The sequence below is a fragment of the Thalassophryne amazonica genome, chromosome 8, assembly GCF_902500255.1.
Source record: "Thalassophryne amazonica chromosome 8, fThaAma1.1, whole genome shotgun sequence".
NCBI classification, from domain to species: domain Eukaryota; kingdom Metazoa; phylum Chordata; class Actinopteri; order Batrachoidiformes; family Batrachoididae; genus Thalassophryne; species Thalassophryne amazonica.
The window spans coordinates 80,469,139-80,493,292 of NC_047110.1; the positions used below are offsets into that span (position 1 = coordinate 80,469,139).

The 24,154-nt window shown below is 40.7% G+C and overlaps 2 protein-coding genes across 4 annotated transcripts in view; one reads left to right on the top strand and one right to left on the bottom strand.

Moving 5' to 3' along the window:
- furinb (furin (paired basic amino acid cleaving enzyme) b) overlaps positions 1-1,474 on the bottom strand; it is a 271,471-nt gene extending 269,997 nt beyond the window's left edge. The window contains exon 1 of the mRNA XM_034176832.1: positions 995-1,474. The gene's annotated coding sequence lies outside the window, so the exon portion shown is untranslated. The remainder of the gene's footprint in view (positions 1-994) is intronic.
- Positions 1,475-3,719: 2,245 nt separating this feature from the next.
- Positions 3,720-24,154, top strand: part of accs (1-aminocyclopropane-1-carboxylate synthase homolog (Arabidopsis)(non-functional)) — a 36,339-nt gene continuing 15,904 nt past the window's right edge. For 2 of the 3 annotated variants that reach the window (XR_004562274.1, XM_034176833.1), the window contains exons 1-8: positions 3,723-4,697; positions 8,892-9,646; positions 9,741-9,800; positions 12,374-12,444; positions 12,549-12,618; positions 16,416-16,482; positions 21,225-21,322; positions 21,490-21,567. Coding sequence is in view for 2 of the 3 variants with exons in the window: in XM_034176833.1 (XP_034032724.1) it covers positions 4,058-4,697; positions 8,892-9,646; positions 9,741-9,800; positions 12,374-12,444; positions 12,549-12,618; positions 16,416-16,482; positions 21,225-21,322; positions 21,490-21,567 (1,839 nt within the window). In the remaining variant the exon portion in view is untranslated. Of the gene's footprint in view, positions 4,698-8,891; positions 9,647-9,740; positions 9,801-12,373; positions 12,445-12,548; positions 12,619-16,415; positions 16,483-21,224; positions 21,323-21,489; positions 21,568-24,154 lie in introns of all 3 variants that reach the window. The other variant, XM_034176834.1, reaches the window with a different exon arrangement.

Below are 24,154 nucleotides of genomic sequence, written 5' to 3' on the forward strand. Positions count from 1 at the left end.
TATCTTACACAGTGAAAATAGTGATTGCAGTTTAGCCTATTGCGGCTAGAAGATGAATAAGTTACAGAAATAAGAGTGTTATGCCAAGGCGATTTTGGCATGATTAACTCATTGCACTGAAACGATTAAAGCATAAATGATGTTTAATAGCTACTTAATAAGTTATCAAGCAAAAATGGCAAATATATGCTGTGTCCATATTTAAAAAGTCTTAGGCTATGACACTTCATCAGACAAAATAGTCTGCAAGATGTTGACTTTGTGAAGAAATGCACTTTTTAGACATTTAATAGCATTTGTAGCAAACTGAAATTTAGTGCAAAAGGAGTAAAAAAAAGTCAAAACAATCATTGTCATTTTCAAAGAAAAATACAGAACCATTTTCACAAGGATCAAGCGATATGTTGCTTTTATCCGTTTTATATATAATTTTGACTGGAATTCATTTGGGTACTGAAAAGCACATGCAAAAGAAGTAATATGACGATTTTGCAATGGGGTGGTCTGGGAAATTGTGATGAGCATATTTAATGTACCAAGTTCCTATTCTACAGCAATTATAAATTAATCAATTGTTTTGGGAAAAAAAGACAAAATAATTGCTAGCTGCATCGTGAATAACATTATACGAAATAATACAAAATCGATCAAGGGAAATGGTTAGGTACCAAAACGCATCATTAATCATAAATACTATAAAACGTGCCCTTTAGCTGAACAGAACAGCAAATACAGTAAGAAGAGGCGTTCTGCCAGCTTACCAAGAATCAACTTTATGAAGGGAGAGCTCCAGACATCGTCCATACATTGATTCTTTGTGCTTTAATAAATCTTCAATAAATTCAGCGGACACTTTAGAAGAGCCTCCACGCTTTGTGCAAATATTCCCATTGTTCCCGCTCACCGTGAACAGCGTTCCTCCCTTTTTAAAATGCAGGCACTTTGGGGGATTCTTGAACACAAAAGAACTCAAAGGAGCAACCAGTAGTCTTACCGTAGCTGGCGTCAGGAATCACCGAGCACCGAGGCGTCATGCCTCGCTCCAGGAGGAGACTCCGCTTTTTCTCCTCCTGCGGCTCGACTCTCAACTTCACATCAAGCCAAGTCCTCCGCTTTGGTCCAGGAGGCGAAGAGCACCGCTATTGTAACACACCTATCCTCCCCCAAAAGTGCTCATTGCAACTACGTGTTCCAGCAGCTTGTCATCTCGACGCCTCCATGGTTACCGCGGCTAGTTTACTTCACGCGCTTCGGCTAACTCACTTTGATCATTTGCTGCTTGTTTTACCGCACGAGGGGAAGTAAGTACAGTTCCAAAACAATAAGTAAAAAAACAAAAAAAATGAAAGCAATAATTACCAATTTAAAAAAATTAAATACGAGTTAAAGCTGGAGACCATAACGGAGCGCAAACAGCCAAAACAGTGAAAGCCAGCGGAACAGCGGTGGACGAGGATGACAACAACAAACTGCCACAAATCCCTTTTCGCCAGGAAATACGTCACGTTACAGCACGGCGGCCACAGCGCGCGCTCGATTTGCTGCACCGCAGCCACTCAGGGGCGGGGCATCGCAACATTTTAGGGCAAAATTGCTTTAAAAAAAAAAAACTTTAGTTGCTGTAACAGGAGAAATTAATACAGGACATTAATGGTGTAAAAACGAAATAATTTCTCAATTTGTAAATAATGACAAAAAATAAGAATCTTGAACAAAAAAAACAACAAAGAAACAAGACTCGTGTGATCTAAACGGTGCTTTTTAACATAGGACAAACAGATGGCCATTCAGTTTAAGAATGTAAGTAAGTAAGTAAGCTTTATTTATATAGCACTTTTCACACACCAAGGTCACAAAATGCTTCACGTGATATAAATAGACAATAAAAAACAACACATAGAAAAATATAAAAACAGTAAAATAATTGAAACTAAAACGCCAGTTTGAAAAAATGTCTTTAGTTGCAGATGCTTTTAGACAGCAACAAAACAGATATGTATTATATCATACACATGTATTATATCTGTATTAAACATACAGATATGTATATCATTATCATAACTAACTCAAACAATTTTCTCTGACAAATGAGCAAATGTAAAAGACAGAAGGGCAAATACACACTTCCAAGACGAAAAACCTCCGTTTTAGTTTTTAGTCCTAACTACAGGTTTTTGTCAAACTACAAATAAAATTAAATTAAAATAGAAATTAAGAAAAGATTTGTTTGGCAGTTTCAACTAATCATAATAATAATAATAATAATAATAATAATAATAATAATAATAATGATAATAATAATAATAATAATAATAAAAAGAAAAAGAAAAAAGTCAGAAGTACAATGATAATATGTTGGGACATCATCCCTGCACCCTCTTGGCCCTTTCTGGAATGTCTTTGGATAACATATACTTGGAATTCACAAGTGAGGTTGTCAGTACTCAGTTGGAGACTCTAGCTTAATTCTCAACTGAAATAATCATTCTAACTACTCCAAACATAGTCTGAGCCTCCCCACCCCCCAACTCAGTTAAAATTAATTCGTAACATAAAACATCTTACGGTGAATAGCCTTAAAGTATTTACTTTTTCAGCAAGCTAAAAAGGCAATGGAGTGACACGTCCTTAAAAAAAATCCAGTGTCTAAGAAAATACACATTTTTGTGTCTGTTACTTTAAATGGAAAAGAGCTGCTGGTTTTGACATGTGTCACAGAAGGCTAAAACAAGCCGTGTCAGCTTGCCATTTTGCTTGAAGTGGGGTACTTTCAATATGTACAGTCATACAGTTGTAGGTTTTTGTGCAAGTGTACTATGAAGACCCAAGAATATTTAACAGTCAATGTTAAATTTTATAAAAGATGCACCACATGGTGTCTTTAAATTTATAATTTTAACTGAGTAAAGTGTGTGATGTTGAATATACAGAGAAATTATACAGCCCATTGGTCAGCTATTTTATGTATCAGAGATACGTTGTTACATAAAGATATCTCTTAGAGAAAGATAAAACTGCTGACTAATGGGCTGTATAATTTCTCTGTATATTCAACATCACACACTTTACTCAGTTAAAATTATAATTTTAAAGACATCCATAAAAATGTTTTTTAAAAATGTAAACAAAAATGATTAAAACAAAAGATATTTCTCCATCTTAAACTTCAAATTAGTATTCAGTAAACCTATAAAGAGCATTTAAACGGTAAAAAGGGGGGCACATCTGTAATAAATCCAACCAGTATAATCTGTTACAGATCTAGTCTAATCTGTCACATTGTGCTATCAAAAGATGTTCCAGAATTCAAGGTGAATTATGACAGATATTATAATTTTTAAATCTTGGGATTTATAATAAATTTGCAGCGTTTATTTTTGTAAATTAACATATTATTTCATGTATGCTGCTAGCCTCCTCCTTGATGCTCATCTTATTTTTAATGTTTAATGTTAAACTACATTTAAATTTTTGTTTTTATATTCGATGTGTGCTTTAATATGCTCTTGTACATGCTTTTATCACACTAATAAATGAATTATGAATTATGTTACCAGTCTAATTGACTTCCCCTCGTGAGCGTTAAAACCACCCATACACGCGCACACCGGTTTATGAAATCCAGCGCAGTGCTCGTGCGCCATCTTCTGGGCAGCCGCTGGACGCGCAATGCTACAAAGTCTCCGCCAGAGGGCGCCACAACACAGCCCTCCACTGTGACTCGCACGGCAGTGATGCACGCCGTCACAGCCTGATATAAGCGAAAGCAGAATCTGCTCTTAACACGGGTCAAAGTTATCCCGGAATAAGGACAGCACGCATGTGCCGTCAACCCGGATGTAGTTTTTTTTTTTTGGTACGCCTCTGTAAGATATTTCACCAAGTTATGACACTTCTGTTTTGCACAGACGAAGCTTTGCCGTGCCGATCCGTTCCAAACCGAGTTAAACAGCCGCTGTATGCGTGACAACGTTATGACGTCTGTTATAACGGGTTTTTTTTTAAGTTAGATGTGCTCTAAATAAAGCCGCACTTCTTTGTCCCGTAAGTTAAGAAGATGGACTTTCGCTCCAGGAGACACGAGCGCGGCAGCAACTGGACCGACCCGGAGATTGTAGAACTGCTCCAGCTGTGGTCCGACGAGACGGTCCAGATGGAACTAGAGAGCTCATTGCGCAACCAGCGCGTGTTTGACCGGATTGCCCACGTGCTGCGAGAAAAGGGCATCTACCGCACGGGGGACCAGTGCCGGGAGAAAATCAAGAAGATGAAGCTCGAGTACCGCCGCATCAAGGAGAACCTCAAGATGAGATCCTGGAAGTTCTACGACGTGATGGACAGGGTGATGGCCAACAGACCGGCCGTTAGCTACGCCTCCCTGGGCGGAGCTGTTGTAGCTCAGCAGCAGCAGGTGTTACAAAGTCCCGGTGGACCCGACCCCTTCCTGCAGGGAGGACCGCATGGTTCTGCTTGTACAGTAGGAGGGTTCCTGTTTGGACCGCCCCCCAAAACGACCGACCCACTGGATATAAAATGTGAAGATGCTGATGAGGGCGTGTTGAACTCTGGTGTTGCGCCCCCGGAGATGTTCTACGGCTCTGGCGATGATCAGGAGACTGATGGACAGTCTGTCCTGGCCACGGAGGACACACTGGGACGAGGAGACAGCACCGCCAACACCACAATCTCACCTTCAGGTTGTCAGTTAAACTTACATCATCTGTCATAATGATTGGGAAAAGTTAAAAGAAACATTCAATAAGTTTTATTAACATCCTCAGCAGGGGTGGACATACTAACTTAGGATGGGACCAGTGTGGGGGGTCCTTCTCACACCAATGTTTACATTTAACATATATTTAAAGAGGCACTCAGATACTTTTGGATTTTTCACACTGGAAAAAAAAAACAGTAAGGTGTCCAATATTTAGTTTAACTGTTACAACCATCACAGGCTCAAAAGTTACACACTGTAACGTACGGGGCGCTGAATAGGCTGAAATGTCATTAGGCATGTTGGGAAGAATGGAGTAGATCCCTACTAAAGTAGATGGGTGTATATTTATTTCAGCAAATTTAAAGATAAAGTTTAGTGGGTGGGGCAGCACTGTGGCTTAGTGGTTAGCACTGTTGCCTCATTTCAACATCGTAATGGGATCGATTCCCATCTGTGGCCTTTCTGTGTGGAGTTTTGCACGTTCTCCCCATGTTTGCGTGAGTTCTCTCCGGGTGCTTCCTCTCACATCCAAAGACATGCAGGTTAGAAGGATTGGAAACTTTAAATTGTCCGTAGGTGTGCGTGTGGGTGTGAATGTGTTTGTTTATCTATATGTGGCCCTGCAACAGACTGGAGTCCTGTCAAGGGTGTACCCCGCCTCTTGCCCAGTGACTACTGGGATAGACTCCATTATTTCATTGCCCATAGTTAGTGTTGCACATTACATAGCACTGCATATCACACAGCAGTAAATGCTGTAATCTCGTACTGAGATCTTGTGATTGAGATTTCAGTACAAGAATACTTTGTTCATATTAATAACATACTGGATAGCCAAGGTGCAAGTAACACTTGTTTACTGATCAAGCTAACGTAGGGCTGTCACATCTATTTCAAACTTAAACAACAACAAACACAGATGCTGGACCTTCATCGGAAAGTTATCTGAGCACCAACATTGAGCATATAGTTACTATATAATATTATTATTACTATAGTAACTATAATAATATAGTAATTTTAATAATATCTTCAACAAGAGCAATCAGAGATTTCTGATGTCCACCAATCTGGATCTGATCACCTCCAAAATTCAGTGGAGTCTTCCCTGCCCTAATATTTATCTGTGGTGCAAATGTGGTGTGAATCTGTGAAGTAGTTTTGACATAATCCTTCAACGCCTATATAATGTGAAACCTGATCCAGAATCCCGATCCGGATCACCACCAAAATTTAATGGAGTCTTCCATGACCTAATATCTATCTGTTGTGCAAATTTCGTCAAAATCCGTGAAGTAGTTTTGACGTAATCCTTCAAAGCCTATATAAAGTTAAACGTGAACCAGAATCTGGATCTGGATCACTTCCAAAATTTGAGTCTTCCATTGCCTAATATCTATCTGTGGTGAAAATTTTGTCAACATCCGTGCAGTAGTATTGACATAATCCTTCAAAGCCTATATAAAGTGAAACTTGATCCAGAATCCGGATCTGGATCACCTCCAAAATTTAATTGAGTCTGCCTTGGCCTAATATCTACGTATCTGTGGTGCAAATTTCATAAAAATCTGTGAAGTAGTTTCGATGTAATCCTTCTAAGCCTATATAAAGTGAAACTTGATCCAGAATTTGGATCCTGTGTGCTAACAGACAGACAGACAGACAGACTAGTAAATAAACAAGAGCAATTAGAAATTTCTTACGTCCGCCAATATGGATCCAGTTCACCTACTTAACAGATTCTCACAAAATTTGTACCACAGATAGATATTAGGCCATGAAGGACTTCATTAAATTTTGGTGGTGATCTGGATTGGGATTCTGGATCAGGTTTCACATTATATAGGCTTTGAAGGATTACGTCAGAGCTATTTCACAGATTCTCACCAAACTTGCACCACAGATAGGTATTAGGGCATATGGAAGACTCCATTCAATTTTGGAGGTGATCCAGATTCAGATTCTGGATCAATATTCACATTATATCGGCTTTGAAGGATTTTGGCAAAACTACTTAACGGATTCTCACCAGATATGCACCACAGATACATATTAGGCCATGGAAGACTCCATTCAGTTTTGGAGGTGATCAGGATCCGGATTGGCGGACGTCAGAAATCTCAGATTGCTCTTGTTTCATGTTGTGCAATTTGAGGAATATTTGTAGATCACCCTCTGTGCATTTGCTGGTATTAATGAGACAAATTTAACTCCACAGGAAGTTAGCTTTGAGTTAGCAAAAGTTAACGTGCAAGTTAACATCTGCAAGATGTCGTGTGAATGACTCCAGAGGTGTTATCAGGTTACAAAAACAGCGTTTTCAGTTTTAGAAGTGTATATGTCTTCCTAGCTTTTCCATAATATACCAGAAAAGAAGCTGTTAGCAAGTAGCTACACCAGGAAGTGACATCACCACACTAACCTCTATGAAAGGTCTTGTAAATAAGTTCAGAGGTGTTATTAGGTTCCAAAAACAGTGTTTTCTGTTTGAGAAGTGTTTAGTTCTTGCTAGTTTTTACATAATTCTCAAGGTTGGTCATCCGGGCGTTTAATCTTGAGGGGTGGGTTTTCTCGGTGAAAACGTCACTGAACTCCATACAAATACATGTAATTTAGTCACTTTTCAAATGGGTCAGACTTGTCAATAAAGTCAATTTAATGTACAATGATTCATTTCAGGTCAGCTTGGTATATAAATCTCACAGTTCCAGGCAATGATAGCTGTCAGCTGGCCATTAGAAGCAAGTTAGAGACAATAAAGACCGACTGATTTCAATAGAGCAGCATACAGATCGAGTGTGTTTTCACCGCGCAGCCAGTCAAGGAAGCACAAATTCTCGCTTTTGGATTGACCACTTTGCCGAAGTAAACTAGTGCTGACCTTGAGAATGAATGAGAAACATGTATATAAACACACAAAACAAAGCGGTTTTGAGGAGACCAGTGATTGATGTCACGGAGCAGCTCTACTCTGATTGGCTGTCACCTGCGTCACTCAAAAGAAAAAAAAAAACTGAACAGATTGAAACAGAATGTGACTTTTTGACCTCTTAAAATACAGTGACAAAACACCCCGAGTCAGGAGAGCAATGTGAGCGGATCCAGTGAGTTAGGGATGGTGGATCACTTGTGCCGGATGGGTGAAAAACAAAACACCCATCCCCAAACGATGGGTGTTTTGTTTTTATACCTCAGCCGTGACTGTATTTTTATGAAACTGATACATTCAATAAGATTAGGGATCTATTTTGTGTGGAATTATTGTCCCTCTGTCAATAAAGTTGGCCAAAGGAAAGTAGTTCGGCAAAACCTGGATTTGCTACAACGAATGTGAGGGGTCTGGATCCACTTGTAAACCAGAGGATCCACATCTGGCTGAGGTAAAAATCAAGGTTAGCCATCTTTGAACTTGTCCAAGGTCTGTGTCCCAAGAATGTTCCCTGTGAATTTGAAGACTCTGGCAGTAATAGGACTGGACTTGTGCTGAGCACAGACAGACAGATGGATGGACGCAAAGCCTTCAAAATACCCGATGGCCATATTTGATGGCCTCGGGGAAAAATGATATGATCTTTTACCACTGCAGTCTAATATAAAACCAACATGAAGGACAGTTACAAAGTACATCGTAATATGGTCAAATTTAGTTCCAGGAATGTTGTATTACATATAATAATAATAATAATAATATGTACTTATTTTGCACATTCAATCGGAAAATTTCAAAGTACTCTCCATAAAAAGAATCAAAACATCTCAATAGAGAGAAAATAAAAATCAGCATAAAAGACAAAAAAAATAAAAAATTAAAAACATATCATGCAATCCAACAAATATAAACTCATGCTCTAATTATAGGCAACAGAAAATAAATGCTTTACGTTGAACCTTAAAAGATTCAGCAGTATTGGACATGAATATTTTACACAGGTATGTAGTTGTAAGGAGGAAATGGAGACATGTTGACATATTTGGTGGATTACATATTTTGCTAAATATAGAATAACATCAATTGATACATGTTTATATTCGGCATTTGCTATTTTAGGAGGATGTGGGCTAGATGTCTGTCTTGCATAATTAAATCCACCTTTGCTCCTGATGGAAAGTAAATAGTTGTAACTGGTATATCATAGTTTTTCTTTTTTTTTTGTCACATGTTCTGTGTCCCCAGGTTTTAGTGACCTGAACATTGCCGGCTCTGCCACAGCTGCCACCCCGACTACCGGTGGTCCTACACCGCAGAATGCAGTTGAGGAGCCCAACGAGGGCTCTCATTCCTCAATCGCCGTGAGAAAGAGGAAACGTTGCCGGGCGAGCAAAGCATCATGGGCCCATGGGGGTTCAAGATGTGGCGGCCAGAGTTGCCTGGATAAAGCTCTTGTTAGCTTCCTCAACTGGCAGCAGTCGGCGGAGGAGCGCCTCCTCTCGTTGGAGGAGGCTCGGCTGGAGAGGGAATTTCAGGCCGAGGAGCGCCGAGAGCAGAGGGACGAGAGACGGGCGGAACAGGAGCGGCAGCACGAGCTTCGCATGTTCAGCATGCTCACGGGAGCATTAGTCGCTGTCAGACAGGGCGCCGTGACCGCGGCGACAGCTCCACCTGACCCCTCTGTCTCACCTCCAGCTCATCTGTCGGCTTCGCAGACAAGTGCAGCCGCCCCCTCTGTCTCATCATCTTTATCTCAGCCACCGTCAGGAGCTCCCGCTGCACAGGCTTCTTACACCGCGGAGACAACAGAGTCACCGCCACCTACACGTGTCACGGCCTGCAAAACATCTGGGGAGGTTAAGGGCAAGTCTGCTGAAACCCCTAAACATAGCATGTACCTGTCCAACAGGGGCAACCACTATCTACAGCGTCACAACATTCTCAACGAGGGCTTCTACAAATATTTTGCAGACAAACACCATGAGACAGAAAACCCTAAGGTATCTTTAAGTTAATAACCCCGTTAAGTCTCTCTTATGGCTGTATACAATAATGGCACCATAATAGTTATTACCATTGTTTCCCCATTTTCAGGGCGTGGTCAACATGGGTACAAGTGAGAACAAACTCTGCTTTGATCTTCTTCACAAGCGGGTAAGATAAGCAGAACAGGAACATTCTGACAGTAATGATGTAATATTGTATGTGGAGTGTTCAGTGCTTCTCTCAGGAATATATTTATGTATTTTTTAAAGTATAGCTCCAGGAACCCTGGTAAAACAAAAGAAGACCGGGCCAGATGTGGCCCACGGGCCGCAAATTAGCAGCTCCGATTCAACTGTTGCACACCCACAAACCTAACAAGCCACTGTCCAACTATGTTATTTAATGTAGATTACAGTAAAGAATCACAAAGTTTTATACCTTTTTTCCATGGCACTTTACCTTTAGCAAAGGAGGTGTCTAGTGTGAAAAAAACATTACTCAGAAGGTGTTTCAAACAGGGCTGCAACTAATGATTATTTTCATAGTCGATTAATTGAGAAAATAATCAACCAAGTAATCGGTTAGTTGTGTTGTTAGGTCGATAAAATGTCAGAAAATGGTAAAAAAAAAAAAAAGTTGATCTGTGATTTTCAGAGCCAAAAACAATGCCTTCAAATGTCTTGTTTTGTCCACAGCTCCGCAATATTCAGTTCACAGCTGGAGAGGAGTAAATAAAGCAGGCAAATAAACCAGAAAATATTCACATTTAAATTAAGTGATTAATCATTGTATGTCTAGTTTCAAAGGTATCTTAGATTGTGCCTTTGGTGAGGGAGCATTTCATGAAAAAAGACATCTGCAACACAACGTACCCTCATCGGCCACTTTATTAGTTACACCTGCTCAGTTGTTTGTTAACACAAATAGATAATCAGCCAGTCACATGGCAGCAACTCAGTCCATTTAGTAGAGCCCGACCGATATATCGGCCGGCCGATATTATCAGCCGATATAAGCTCTTTTCATAGTACTCACTATCGGCTGAAATTTTGCCGATAGAATGCCGATAATTTCTCATAAACAGAACAATTACTGAAATAATGTTTGTGTCGACAATGTAAAATGTCCTTGCACCGTTTGTCCAGTAGATGGAGCTCTGACTCCATTCAAATGAGAGCTGCTTAAACCCCTGCTTAAATGTGTTCATCACTGGCCCCCATAGTTCGCCGTCACACTGCACTGATCGGCTGACAAACCCATACAAGTAAGTTTATAAGGATGTTGTTTGTAATAACTTTGCAATTACATTCACCCCACATTTCTCCCCTTTCAGTTCAACTCAGTTTGATTAACTCAGTTTATGTAGTAATGTGTCAAATGTGCTTCATTGCGTCGGTCACGCTTTTTATTTAGCCCACGTTGTGTAGACCTTATTTCTACCATGAAAAACTTTTGTTTACTGCTAAGAGGTTGAAACATTCAGATTCACTGGTTGTCCGGAAGGGTTCTGGGAATTACTGCCGTTCACCATTAACTCTATGGGGCCGACGCCGTCGTATACGACGGCTGGGACCAAGCTTTACTAAATTATAAATAACTTTTTAATGATATGAGATAGAAACATACTTTTTTTGCTGAAAAGTTAATTCCGCAGACTTTCGATCCACCGTCGGCCATCTTGGTACTCCTCATAGAAGATGTGTGATGACGTGCGCAATGTGAGTGTCCTATCGGAATTGGTTCTCCGTCACATGGTTTTCCAAAATCCAATCGTAGGGCAGATTTACCTCACGTGATAGGGCAAAGATCGTTTTCAGGAGTGATATCTTACTAGTTGGCCCGTTTGAATAGCAATAATGATATTGGCTGATTTATCGGCTATCGGCAAATCAGCCGATTTATCGATTATCAGCATTTTTTTCATCCAAATATCGTTATCGGCATCTGTCTCAAAAAATCCATATCGGTCGGGCTCTAACATTTAGGCAACTACATGTAGTGAAGATGACTTGCTGATCATCAAGCTGAGCATCAGAAAGGGGATTTAAGTGACTTTGAATGTGGAACTTTGAACTTTGATGCCAGATGGGCTGGTCTGAATGTTTCAGAAACTACTGATCTCCTGGGATTTTCACACACAACTGTAGGGTTTACAGAGAATGGTCCAAAAAAGAGAAGATATGCAGTGAGTGGCAGTTGTGTGGATGAAAATGCCTTGTTGATGTCAGAGGTCAGAGGAGAATGGGCAGACTGGATGAATGGGCGACTGCATGATACAGTCATGTCAATATGGATGAACATGAGGACTGTTTCCAACAACTTGTGGAGTCTATGCCACGAGGAATTAAGGCAGTTCTGAAGACAAAGGGGGGTTCAACTCAGTACTAGCAAGGTGTACCTGATAAAGTGGTGGGGTGCAATGCCTGACTTTTGGTATGGTGATTTGAGTCAAAATCTGTCAGGTAGATGTCAGATTCTGACATCTGACACCTTGTGTTAAAAACTCTGACTGCTAACTTTAATTGATGCTGGATACCAGGCTGTGGATTCACTGAAATGATTATTGATTTCCAAATAAATGAATATGTGACATTAATATTCATCATTTTGTTGATGTTATTAAAATAAAATTTCAGGCCTGGTGGTAGTTCTCATTGGCCCAACAGGCCTATACTATTACAGGGAAACATTGGTGTCTCTGTATTGTTGTATATGTTAACTGATTTGTCTTTGTAACACAGCTGACCAAGCCTGACATGTTTCACATTGATCCATCCTTGTTGGAGTATGCAGACTGGAAAGGACAGCCATTGTAAGAAATTAAGACTGAAAATTTTGTTCTTGAGAAGCACACAAACCATGGAGATTTCAAAGCAAACTCTTTTCAAACACGATGTCCACATTGTTCCCTTTTAGCCTGAGAGAGGTGACTGCAAAGTTCCTGTCTCACTATTGCCGTTCTCCGAGGCCCCTGAAAGCAGAGAATGTAAGTTTAAACACTTCTGTTATGAACAACAAGCATCAGTAAATTGAACACTTCAGGAAGCAGTTTGTGCAATGCTAATAAATAGAAAATCTAAAACGTAGAAAAAGAAAAATTCACTGGTATTCTGTTTACTTGGTGTGTGCATCTCTCTCTTACAAATGATATGATCCATATCTGGATACATGGGCTAGAATACGATTCATGAAAGGTACTTTTTATTATGGAATGCTTCGATTGTATGTGATACAAAGCAATCCACTACATTTCTTTGTTTAATGTAGAGATTTATTGTGATGAATTAGAATGAGCGAAAAGTTATGTTGTTTATCTTTAAATACATTTTTCCTGAAAAACCATGGACTTTCTTCAGGATTTCTACTGTGGAGCAGTAGTACTGGCCCTGCTCACCTTTTGATCACCACTGGGGGCAGCATCACATACAGTAGCAGAAAGTGCAGCATAGAAGAAGCCTAGAAGAAGACGATGACCGCTGTTGTTAGTATAGCATAAACAGCATAGCATAACTTTCCTGTTATGATCCGATATGAACGTATTAACAGACCGTAACCAAACATAAAGTTTCAAATGGGTGCATTTATCCGTTGTGCTGTACACATTACACTGGTCTACAGCGAAAATGCTTCTGAAATAAAGATACTCAAATTTTACTAAATTTGGGCTACTGAGAATGAAAATGTTGTTCAAAATTGTTGATTGGCTGTAGTTTTAAGAAATGCTACTACTGTGCGACTAAGGATTAATATATAACCCTTTTGCTGATTTTTAAAGTGTTACAAAAAGAGAACAGCTGAACAAATTATATGAACAATGTTTATGGTTTTTCATGAAAACTCTACTGTTAACACAATATAATTACACGCAAAATGTAAAACTTTGTATGTCTTGGAAACAGTAACTAATTAGCCATTGTTATTGTCATATTTTAATTCAACATGCCAAAATCCATAATACGTAAATAGCACATTTTATTTCTGAAAAGGGCAACTTCTAAATATTTGTATACCAGTGTTATCAAACATGTTGATTTTGTTTTTAACTTCACACACAAAGTTAAAGTTCTTGCAAGAGCCTTGCGCTCAACTCTGAACCCTTAGAAGAGTTTGAAGACGTGGAAGCGCAATGTAATCCGCTCAACTCAACTGATTCATTAAAGCTGAACCATTGACTTGTTCGTAGTACGTTTAGATCAATTCCGGCGTCCATGTATTCCATCATGATTAATTGTTACACCTCTGCTATTTACTGTAATTGTAATCTTTGTGGAGTCAGTGGATTCTCGGATTGCAGCACTTGAGAAGCTGAATGAGGAATCAGAGTATCTTGGTTTGAGATGGTCCTGAATCAAAGATAAGATTCAGGCTTTTAACAACTTCCTGGGCTCAGCCATCAGACGTGTATCTGTAGTATGTGGTGAAGGAGTTGAACGTGTCACTGACTTCACTTATCTCGGCAGTGACATACATGTCTCTGGATCCTCAGCCTTTGAGATCGAGAGACGCCTGGGAAGAGCTGTGCAAGGATTATTGAAAATGCAAGGATGCTGATTAGTTTGCAGAGTTTCAATGGCACCTCATATTAAGCAATTGGCAAAGGAGCATTTCATTTGAAAAGATGTCTGCAATGCAAAATATATTTCAGGAGGGAGCAGCAGCTTAGGATCACACATTTATTTTTCAGTTGAGGTGGGACCAATATTCAGCTGTTGTCATGTCAGTAGGCACCAGAATCTTGAGAGTAGACATAAGATATTGACGTTTAACACCTTCTGTTGACTGTTGTCCGTGAAACATTGGAATCCTCTAATTGTGTCTGGTCACCTAGGCTGAAGACCAAGTTGAATATGTAGAATCTGTTCAGCGTTATTTTACTAAATGTTTAGATATTTGTAAAGGCCTTTCATACCCTGAGAGACTTAGTTTGCTTAGTTTAGAATCGCTAGAGTGCAGATGCATGAAAGCGGATTTGTTATTATACTATAAGGTGCTACATGACATAACCAATTTAAATATCAGTAATTGTATTAAGACTTATCATCGTAGTAGAGGTCATGCCTATAATTTGTACCATTTTTATAGCAGAACAGAAACAAGAAAAAACTTCTGGGCAAATAGACTTATTGAACTCGAATTCTCTAGATAGTAATGTTGTTAGCTGCTTTACTTTTAAGATGTTTAAAAATGCTCTAAACAAAGTTACATTTTAATGTAGGAGGAGTTATTTTTTATATACACCCCTCTTTTATTTAGTTATTATGGTGGTGAATAAAGTCTAAAAGTCTGAAAGACAGCCCTGAAGGACTAACCAAATTAATTGACAATAAGTGATGCTAACCACGATGCATGGTTAGCTTAGTGGTTAGTACTGTTGCCTCACAGCAAGAAGGTCATGGGATCGATTCCCACCTGTGGCCTTTCTGTGTCGAGTTTGCATGTTCTCCCCATGTTTACGTGGGTTTCCTCCGGGTGCTCTGGTTTCCTCCCACATTTAAAGACATGAAGGTTAGGTGAATTGGAAACTTTATAATTGTCCAGGTCTCCCTTGCAAAAGAGATCTCAATCTCAGTGGGACTAACCTGGTTAAAATAAAAGTTAAATTAAAATTTGAATGAGATGTGTGGGATCGTTTAGCTTTGGCAGAGGTAGTGCATGCTGACTGTACTTCTTGTTGGATATACAGTATATTAGTGATTGCAAGTATTCAGACCATAGTTTTGAGATTTTTTGTGCAGTAGGAGCCTGTGTTTTGATTTGTAAAACATATTCAGGACTCTTCATAATGCTTTAACTAAGTAGAGGGCACTTGCAGAGTGCATACCTATGCCAAAAAAGACCTGCCTTCTGATTATCAGCCCTCAGCTGAGGTTTTTTTAACTATTTGTTTAAAAATATTGATTTGTATTTGGTGCTGCTTTAAATTTTGCTCATCTCTACTTGACCACATGGTTTGCCCCGCCATCAAAAGTAATTGGAAGCTATGTCGATCTGCTCTTGAGATAACTTGTTAACAGTCACACACTCAAAGAAATGCAGAAAAACCTGAATGAATGAATGAATGTATGAATTTATTCAGCACACACAGTACAAAACAACAAAAAACTTACAACGAAGAAAGAAAATGGATTACAATGCATCTGTGTGCCTGAAAGGATATACGGTAGGCAGAAGCAAAGCTTATTAACGCCTACCCCTTTAACCAAAAATAGAATTATCTAGTCCAAAAGGAGTGAGGGGAAGTAAAAAAACCCCATCTATTCCCACTCCCATTTTCAACCACTTCAAACTCTTCAGCTTAAAGGACACAATCTGAATGCTACCAAACAAATTTACATTTACAAATTCACATTTACAAATTTACATTTACAATTGGCAACACACAAAACTCAACCTTCTTGAACAGATACATATCTTGAAAACATCATGTCTTTATATTGATTTTTAAACTGATTTATATTTGGATGTCGTTTGAGTTCATTTGTCAGGTTATTCCATATTCTAGGACCATAACCTCATAACCTCTGTGGTGGAGTTAAACGTAAAGTAAATATTCAGATATATAGGATTTTTTTTGTCCAAAGATGTCTGTAGATTCACTTAATAACTGTCAAATACAAGATGCTACATTATCACTGACAGAACTTTTATATACTGTGGACAACTCAGTTTGTAAGAAGAATGAATGGTTGTTTTAGTGGGTGGATGAGTTTCTAGTGTATTTATCAGACCTCTTCAGCGCTTTAATTGGGTCGTTCATAATACAGTGAGTGTGTATTTGTTCAGGTTGTGATGACAAATGGCTGTGCCTCCCTTCTGTGTGCTATTTCGGCAGTAATTTGCGACCCTAAAGGTAGGTTCACTATCACACTGGTATACTGTACAACACAGCAACATCTGTACCATATCAATGCAAATTCATGAAGACGGTGTTAAATGTAAGCAGTTCATCAGAGGCATCTGATACATTTTTCACCAGCAAGACCAAACAAGGAATGTGTTCTGGCTCCAAACCCATTTTCTGTCGTGTTCTTTCATATTCCTGGACAAGAGTGTGAGTCTGTACATTTCCAATCAGATGGCGACTTGCTTCCAAGCCCACTTAAAGAAAATGTCAGCAACAACTTGCTATTTGTGCATGATTGTGCCCTAGTTGCTTATATGTACCCCGAGGATATCCAGTTCATAACAACCATGTTTCTGTGTGCTTCCAAAAGATTTGGCTTGGCAGTTAGTATTAAGTAGCCTTGGGTCATGTATCAGGCAACCCTCAGCAAGTGTCAAACTCTATGGTCACTAGCAACAATAAAACTGAAGTCTGTACAGAAATTTCGCTTTATAAACTTTATAAACTTTATAACAATAGATGACATGAATACACAGTGCTTAGACAAGGGAAGCAGCCTATTTAAGAGGATTAGAAGGAGATAGCGAGATGAACATAGAGTTGGGGACCATACAACTTCACTTATATAGGGCTGTGAACCCTGGACAGCTTATCTTGGCACAATAAACTTCTGGAGCACTTTCAGCAATGCTGCCTGAGATCTGTGTGTCACAAACTGTTGAAGTTCTAGAGTGATGTTGCTTCCCGAGTGTGGGAAGCCAGATCATCAAGGCACAGGTGTACTGCTTAGGACACCTAGCCAGAATTGAGTACACAAGGAAACGTAGGGTGGTGTTTTACAGCCAAGTAAGGAGAGAAAATGTTATGTGTCGGACGCGGTTGGAGCACCGACCCAGCGTTTGACAGGACCCAGCATAAAATAAGCAGAGCACGGTTCAAAGGATAACACATTTTAATGAAAGTGAGTGAAGTGATAAACAACTAAAAAGTTTGCGGTCTGGTGAGGTGAAAACACGGCGCGCTCTCAGCAGCGCAAACGGTCCGGAGCCACAGCAGTTCGGACCCAGGGACCCCGCCGACACCCCCCAGGTGGCCGGGACAAACCGAGTCTGCGAAGCAAGAAAATATGAGGTGAGTCCAACACTCTCCACACAGAGAGACACAGCTCAAAGGTGCACACAATCAGCAAACACTTCCTGGCTTAAATATATATATATCAGCTTCTCACCCTGCAGGCACGGAACAACTCAGTTCAAATCTCCACTGCAGCAGAAGCTGATTAGACAATTAGCATAACGTGACAGCTCAATAACACAAGGTGTGAGGGACACCAAATCCACTGTCATTACTTCATAAAAGTCACCAAAACCAAATTACCTCAGGAAGTGTGTTGAAGAGCGTGAGACCTCAGCCAATCCTCCTTCACAGACTGTGGCGTCAAACCTGGAGCGGTCTCTGCGTCCGTAATGGTGAGATTGTTCTCCCGACGCCGATCTCACACGTCTGCTCACAAGGTCGAGTCTCTGGCAATCACACACTGCATTCAAGGTTTAAGTGCAGCAATCTCTGATCAAGACAGAATACACCACAGCTGCGAGCCCTGATGACCTGCACATGAAAACAAGCCTCAGGTGTTCAGGGTGAGGTCCTAATACTCAGCCACTCAGTCCTGAATGCATACCACCTGGTGGGAGAAACAGAAAACAAAAACCAAGCCAGCCAAACACCCCAGCACATAACAGAAAACACCAATCACCTCTGACACCTAGGACAAAACTCCCCAACTAATATGTGCCTTGAGGGCATCAGTCAATTTGAGAGTATGAGACAGTTATGTAAATGAGAAGAGAGCCAGCAGGAAGGCCAGCTCCCAACATCTGCTTAAAACCGAGCACAAACACTGTATGTACTGATAGCACCTGTAAGAGAGTTTGTTGATCTGGAGTTGGACTAATTTCCCATGAAACATCGCCGCTAAATGTGGATTTGCTTCAATAATGCAAGTTATTCCTGTATAATCCCCGTGAGGCTCAAGTAGCAGCAATCAGTGCTGTACTTCTGTATTTGCTTCTATTAATTAAGCTGATGCATGAAACCTTTTTATTGATGTCTCAATAAATATATGATTCATGTATTTATTGTTATTTATAATAAATGTATAATGAAGTTTGGCTGGGTTGGTGACCAAGCAATTAAGTCTTGTCACTTGTTTTCATGCAGAAGATTCCTAGTTCAAACCCACCCTTGTCCATTCTCCATGTAATATGGAGTTGCATCAGGAAGGGCATCTGGCATAAACCTTGTGCCAAATCAACATGCAAAGCCACTCTGGATCTGCTGTGGCAACCCGAAGTGAAAACAAGAGAGCAGACAAAGGGACTTAATATATTATTAATGCTCACTCATCACTAATCTTCGCTTATCCGGGTTCAGGTTGCGGGGGCAACAGCTCCAGTAGGGGACCCCAAGCTTCTTTTTCCCAGGCCACATTAACCACCCCTGACTGGGGAGTCCTGAGGCATTCCCAGGCCATTGTGGAGATATAATCTCTCCACCTAGTTCTGGGTCTTCCCTTGGGTTTCCTCCCAGCTGGACGTGCCTGGAAGACCTCACTAGGGAGGCATCCAGAAGGCATCCTTACCAGATCCCCGAACCACCTCAGCTGGCTCCTTTCAGTGTGAAGGAGCAGCGGTTCTACTCTGAGCTTCTCACATATGACCGAGCTTCTTACGCTGTCTCTAAGGGAGACACCAGCCACCCTCCTGAGGAAGCGCATTTTGGCCGCTTGTACCCGCAATCTAGTTCTTTTGGTCATGATCCAACCATCATGACCGTAGGTGAGAATAGGAACAAAGACTGACCGGTAGAGCTTCGCCTTTTGGCTCAACTCCCTTTTCATCACAATGGTATGGTAGAGCAAATGCAGCATCACCCTGCTGCACCGTTTCTCCGGCCAATCTCTCGCTCCATTGTCCCCTCACTTGTGAATAAGACCCAGAGGTACTTGAACTCCTTCACGTGGAAGAAGACCTCATTCCCTCCTTGAAATAGGCAATCCATTGGTTTCCTGCTGAGAACCATGATCTCAGATTTAGAGGTGCTGATCCTCATCCCAGCCGCTTCACACTCGGCTGCAAACTGATCCAGTGAGTGCTGGTGGTCACAGACTGATGAAGCCAACAGGACCATATCATCTGCAAAAATGAGACCATGAGCCCACCAAACTGAAGACCCTCCTCATCCAAATACATCTCGATATCCCGTCCATGAATATCACAAACAGGATTGGTGACAAGGCGCAGCTCTGGCAGAGGCCAACGTCCACTGGAAATGAGTCTGACTTCCTGCCAAGGACCCGAACATAGCACTCACTTTGTGAGTACAGAGATTAAATTGCCCTGAGAAGGGATCCCTTCTCTCCATCCTCCTGCAGCACCTCTCGCAGTATCTCCCAGGGTACTTGATCATACACCTTCTTCAAGTCCACAGAACACATGTAGACTGGATGGGCATACTCCCAGGCACTCTCCAGGATCCCTGTGAGAATGAAGAGCTTGTGGGTTGTACCACGGCCAGGACAGAACCCGCATTGTTCCTAATAAACCAGAGGTTCAGCTGTCGGCCGAACCCTCCTTTCCAGCACCCTGGAGTAGACTTTACCAGGGAGGCTGAGTAGTTGATACCCCTGTAGTTGGCACACACTCGCTGGTCCCCTTTTTTTTTTTATATGGGGGCCACCACCCCAGTTTGCCACTCTTTTGGCACTGTCCCAGATCTCCATGCAGTGTTGAAGAGATGTCTCATCCAAGACAGTCCCTCCACACCCAGAGCCTTCAGCACTTCTGGATGGATCTCATCAACCACAGTGGCTTTGCGGAGTTGTTTGTTTACCTCAGTGACTTCCACCAGGGAAATTGTTGATGATCCTCCATCTGTTTCCAACTCTGCCTCTACTACAGAGGGCGCTCCAGTCTGATGTAGGAGTTCCTCAAACTATGCCTTCCAGCGGCCACTTCCATGCTCCTAGAGCTAGCTTCTTTCGCCTGGGTCTGGTCTGTCGAGGCCTTCGACTTTCACATTTCCTCTGCCTTATTTAGCCATGGAGTCTTTGTGAACCATTCTTAGTCTGGCCCCTCACGTGAGACCAATTTGCCATGGGAGATCCTACCAGGAGTACAGAGGCTCCAGACAACACTGCTCTCAGGTTCATAGGGACACACAAACCTCTCCACCATGATAAGGTAGAGAGGTATTATTAATGCATTTATTGTTATTTTAAAAATGTCTACAAGTAAGACATTTTTTAAACAATATAATCACTTTGTGAAAGCAGGTTATTCAGTTGTTTATAGCAAATACATCACTTTGGTGAAGTTGTTCTCAAAAGGACCACCATTAGTACATCCCTTTGGCTGCTCCCTTGTTTTCACTTGGGGTCGCCACAGCAGATCTGCATGTCGATTTGGCATACATTTTACGCCGGATGCCCTTTTTGATGCAACTCCACATTACATGGAGAAATGTGGCAAGGGTGTGATTTGAACCGGTAACCTTCTTCATTGAAACCAAGCACACTAACCAATAAATAATGTATATATACATTTTCAGTATAACTGGCAGTTAACTTATGTACTGTGTGTATGTGTATTTACAATATACAACATGATCATTCATGGATAGAAAATTGGAATTTGACACTATTTGTTGCTCTTTTCACCTTATATACTGACACATTTTCCATGTTGTAGATGCCATTTTAATTCCTACACCTTTCTACGGTACTATTACTGATGATGTTGACCTATACAGTGACGTAAAACTGTTTCATGTACCTCTTGACTGTGAGGTAAGAAGAATACAGAGGCATATCGATTTGCAATATATATTCTGTTGTGCTAATTCTTTGAATTTGATATAATTCACATTTTTCCAGTCATTTCACAAAATGATGGTTAAGTACATCAAGCCATCTTATCTAGGTTTACTTTTTGTTTTGTTACTTTCTGTTCATAGGTCAACAGTGAAGACAGAAGACCCTTCAATCTCACAGTACTCAAACTAGAAGAAGGACTAAAAAGGGCAAAGCAAGAGGTCCGTTTAATTTTCATCTTTGATTTTATATGATGAAAGAAATGTCTTTATCATCCCTCTTTTGCCATATATGTACGTACATCATACAAATACAACATGTAGTCGATAAGCTCAGGCGTCTGTTACCTCTTGATTGGCTGAGCACATTTGAAAGAGCTGATCATCTTCTGGCAGAGCAGGGACAGATGGGAAATCCAGGTCTAGGAGGCTCCTGTGGACAAGGAGCCTCATGTACAAAGACTTGGGTTGACTTTCTACTAAAAGTTGCTATATGCCAAAACTCTGAATCAGGCGTAAGCACAAATATATTCAGATGTATCAAAGTGTACGTAGGCAGGAATGCACGCACGTTCGGTTTGAAAACGTGGAATTTAGCACACGTGCACACGCACCAAACTCCTCGCTGGCCATGCCTCCATTTGAATATGCAAATGTATTCAAATAGTCTGGTTGTGTTGTGCTGACAGTACCATAAGTGTGGAGTGTTGTGTGTTTGATGATGCCCATCATTGTTTCTGTGTTGTTGTGTGTAAAAATTAAAGAACTTTCAGAGACAACGTGCATAAACAACAAAGCTGTGGTTAGATCGCCATTCTCTCAGCTCGCTGGAATGTAAAACCGAAATTAAATAAGTACGTTTGTGTGTGTAAATGCTGAACTGAGCTGCGCACACACACTGAAGTAAAAAGACATTAGGTGCACGGCAGCTGACAGTGTGTGACATTAACATTACACACGCTTTTATTGAGAAATACTGAACACAGTCGGGGGCTTGTTAAGAGGCTCTCTAGTTCCACCATTAAGAAAAAGGAAACACAATAAAAAACAAAACATTTGAATGCGCACATGCCCAAATGTGTCTGCGCTTATTTTTGTTCGAACAATTACACAGATAAACTATTTAACGACAACGCAGCCCCCCCGTCACGCACCGTGCAGCCTCCAGCCTGACGCGCATTTGTGTACCTCACATGATTTAAACATTGATGGAATGAAAATGTTTTCTATTAACAAAAACAAATTCATCATGTGACGGCACCTTCATAGCAAAATGTGTGCAGTCAAAAGCTCCGATTACATTCGGGAAACCAGCTCTCCCTGCAAAATGCACTGTAATGTTGGAATATACCTGGATGAGATTCAGATGATTGTGTTCCACACAGCTGGCAAGACTCTGCACAAGGTTGACTGGCACATGCCTGACTTATCAGCCAGCTCACGCTGGAATGCCCATGATGCCAGGATGCCAGCATGGTCAGCACCATTGTGGGCACAGACAACCTCTGGCTCCTCTCCGTATTGCTTCTCTGGGCCAGCTGCAGTTCTGTGCGCAACTCCAGTCACAGTAGCCTTGGTAATCAAAATCAGTTTATGAGCCAGTTATCGTCATTTGCAAGTAAATCCTTGCGTTCCCTGAGTACATGCTCACGTCGGATTGCACCATTTGCAAGGTCCTGTAACAATGCTAACACAGCCATTGTTAGTGCCATTTTACGCATCACTTTGTTCATGCCTTTATATCCATCCATATAATTGCAAACACGTGGGTGCATTAATTGTTCATCACTGTGTGGGTGATGTGCACATCACTCTGATGACGTCTTGTTTTCACACTATTAACGGTTCCCAGCATCACCTTTACATGTCCACAGTGGAACAATAGCTGCAGAAACGTGTGTACACCAGCCAGGATTTTTGTGTGATGCACCGCACATTTCCATGGTCATTTCACTTTTGATACATCTGAACGTTGGCATGGAGACAGATGTAAGCCACGTTTTTGTGCGCAAGCACACTTTGTACATGAGGCCCCAGGATTGGGAAGCACCGTTTTACAGCCGGAGTGGCCCCTGGTATTATATATGCGCAAAACACTGTTACAACTTCAAGTCAATTGAATTAACATAACTGTGTTGTTACATTTTCTGTCATGCACTGCAAAAAAAGGGGTGTCTAAAAACAAGATAAAAACACTAAATCTGAGGGAAATTATCTTGCTGCATAAACAGATCATTTTAATTGATAAGATGTCTTGAATTAAGATTGTTAAATGTAGAAGTAAACATATGGAACACTGAAATAAGATATTAACCCGTAAAATAAGATAAATTCATCAAACACTTCTAAATCTAAAGTTTTGTTTTTATCTTGCTAAGAAACAAATAATTTGTGTACCAATTTGTGATCGCGATCAATTGGTTGGCACTCCAGCTCTCAGGACTTTATGTGTATGAGATTACCAGCAGTTATTGGCATGTACAGCTGGGTGTCATCAGCAAAGCAATGAAAAGTAATCCCAAAACGCCACAGTATGTGCCTAAGGGGTGCTATATAAAGGGAGAAAAGCAGGGGGCCTAACACGGACCCCATATTTCATGTCAACAAGGTAGAGGTAGCGTTGTTGTACAAGACACAATGTGAGTGACTGGTTCGGTTTTTAAAATAAAACTGGATATTGAGCCATCATGAATTTTCATCATGGTTGCTATGGCAACCATTTTTCAAACTGAATATTGAAAAATGCTCCAGACATATTGAAAAATATACCCCATTGTTTGTATGATCGTAAAGATTCCAAAAATGTACA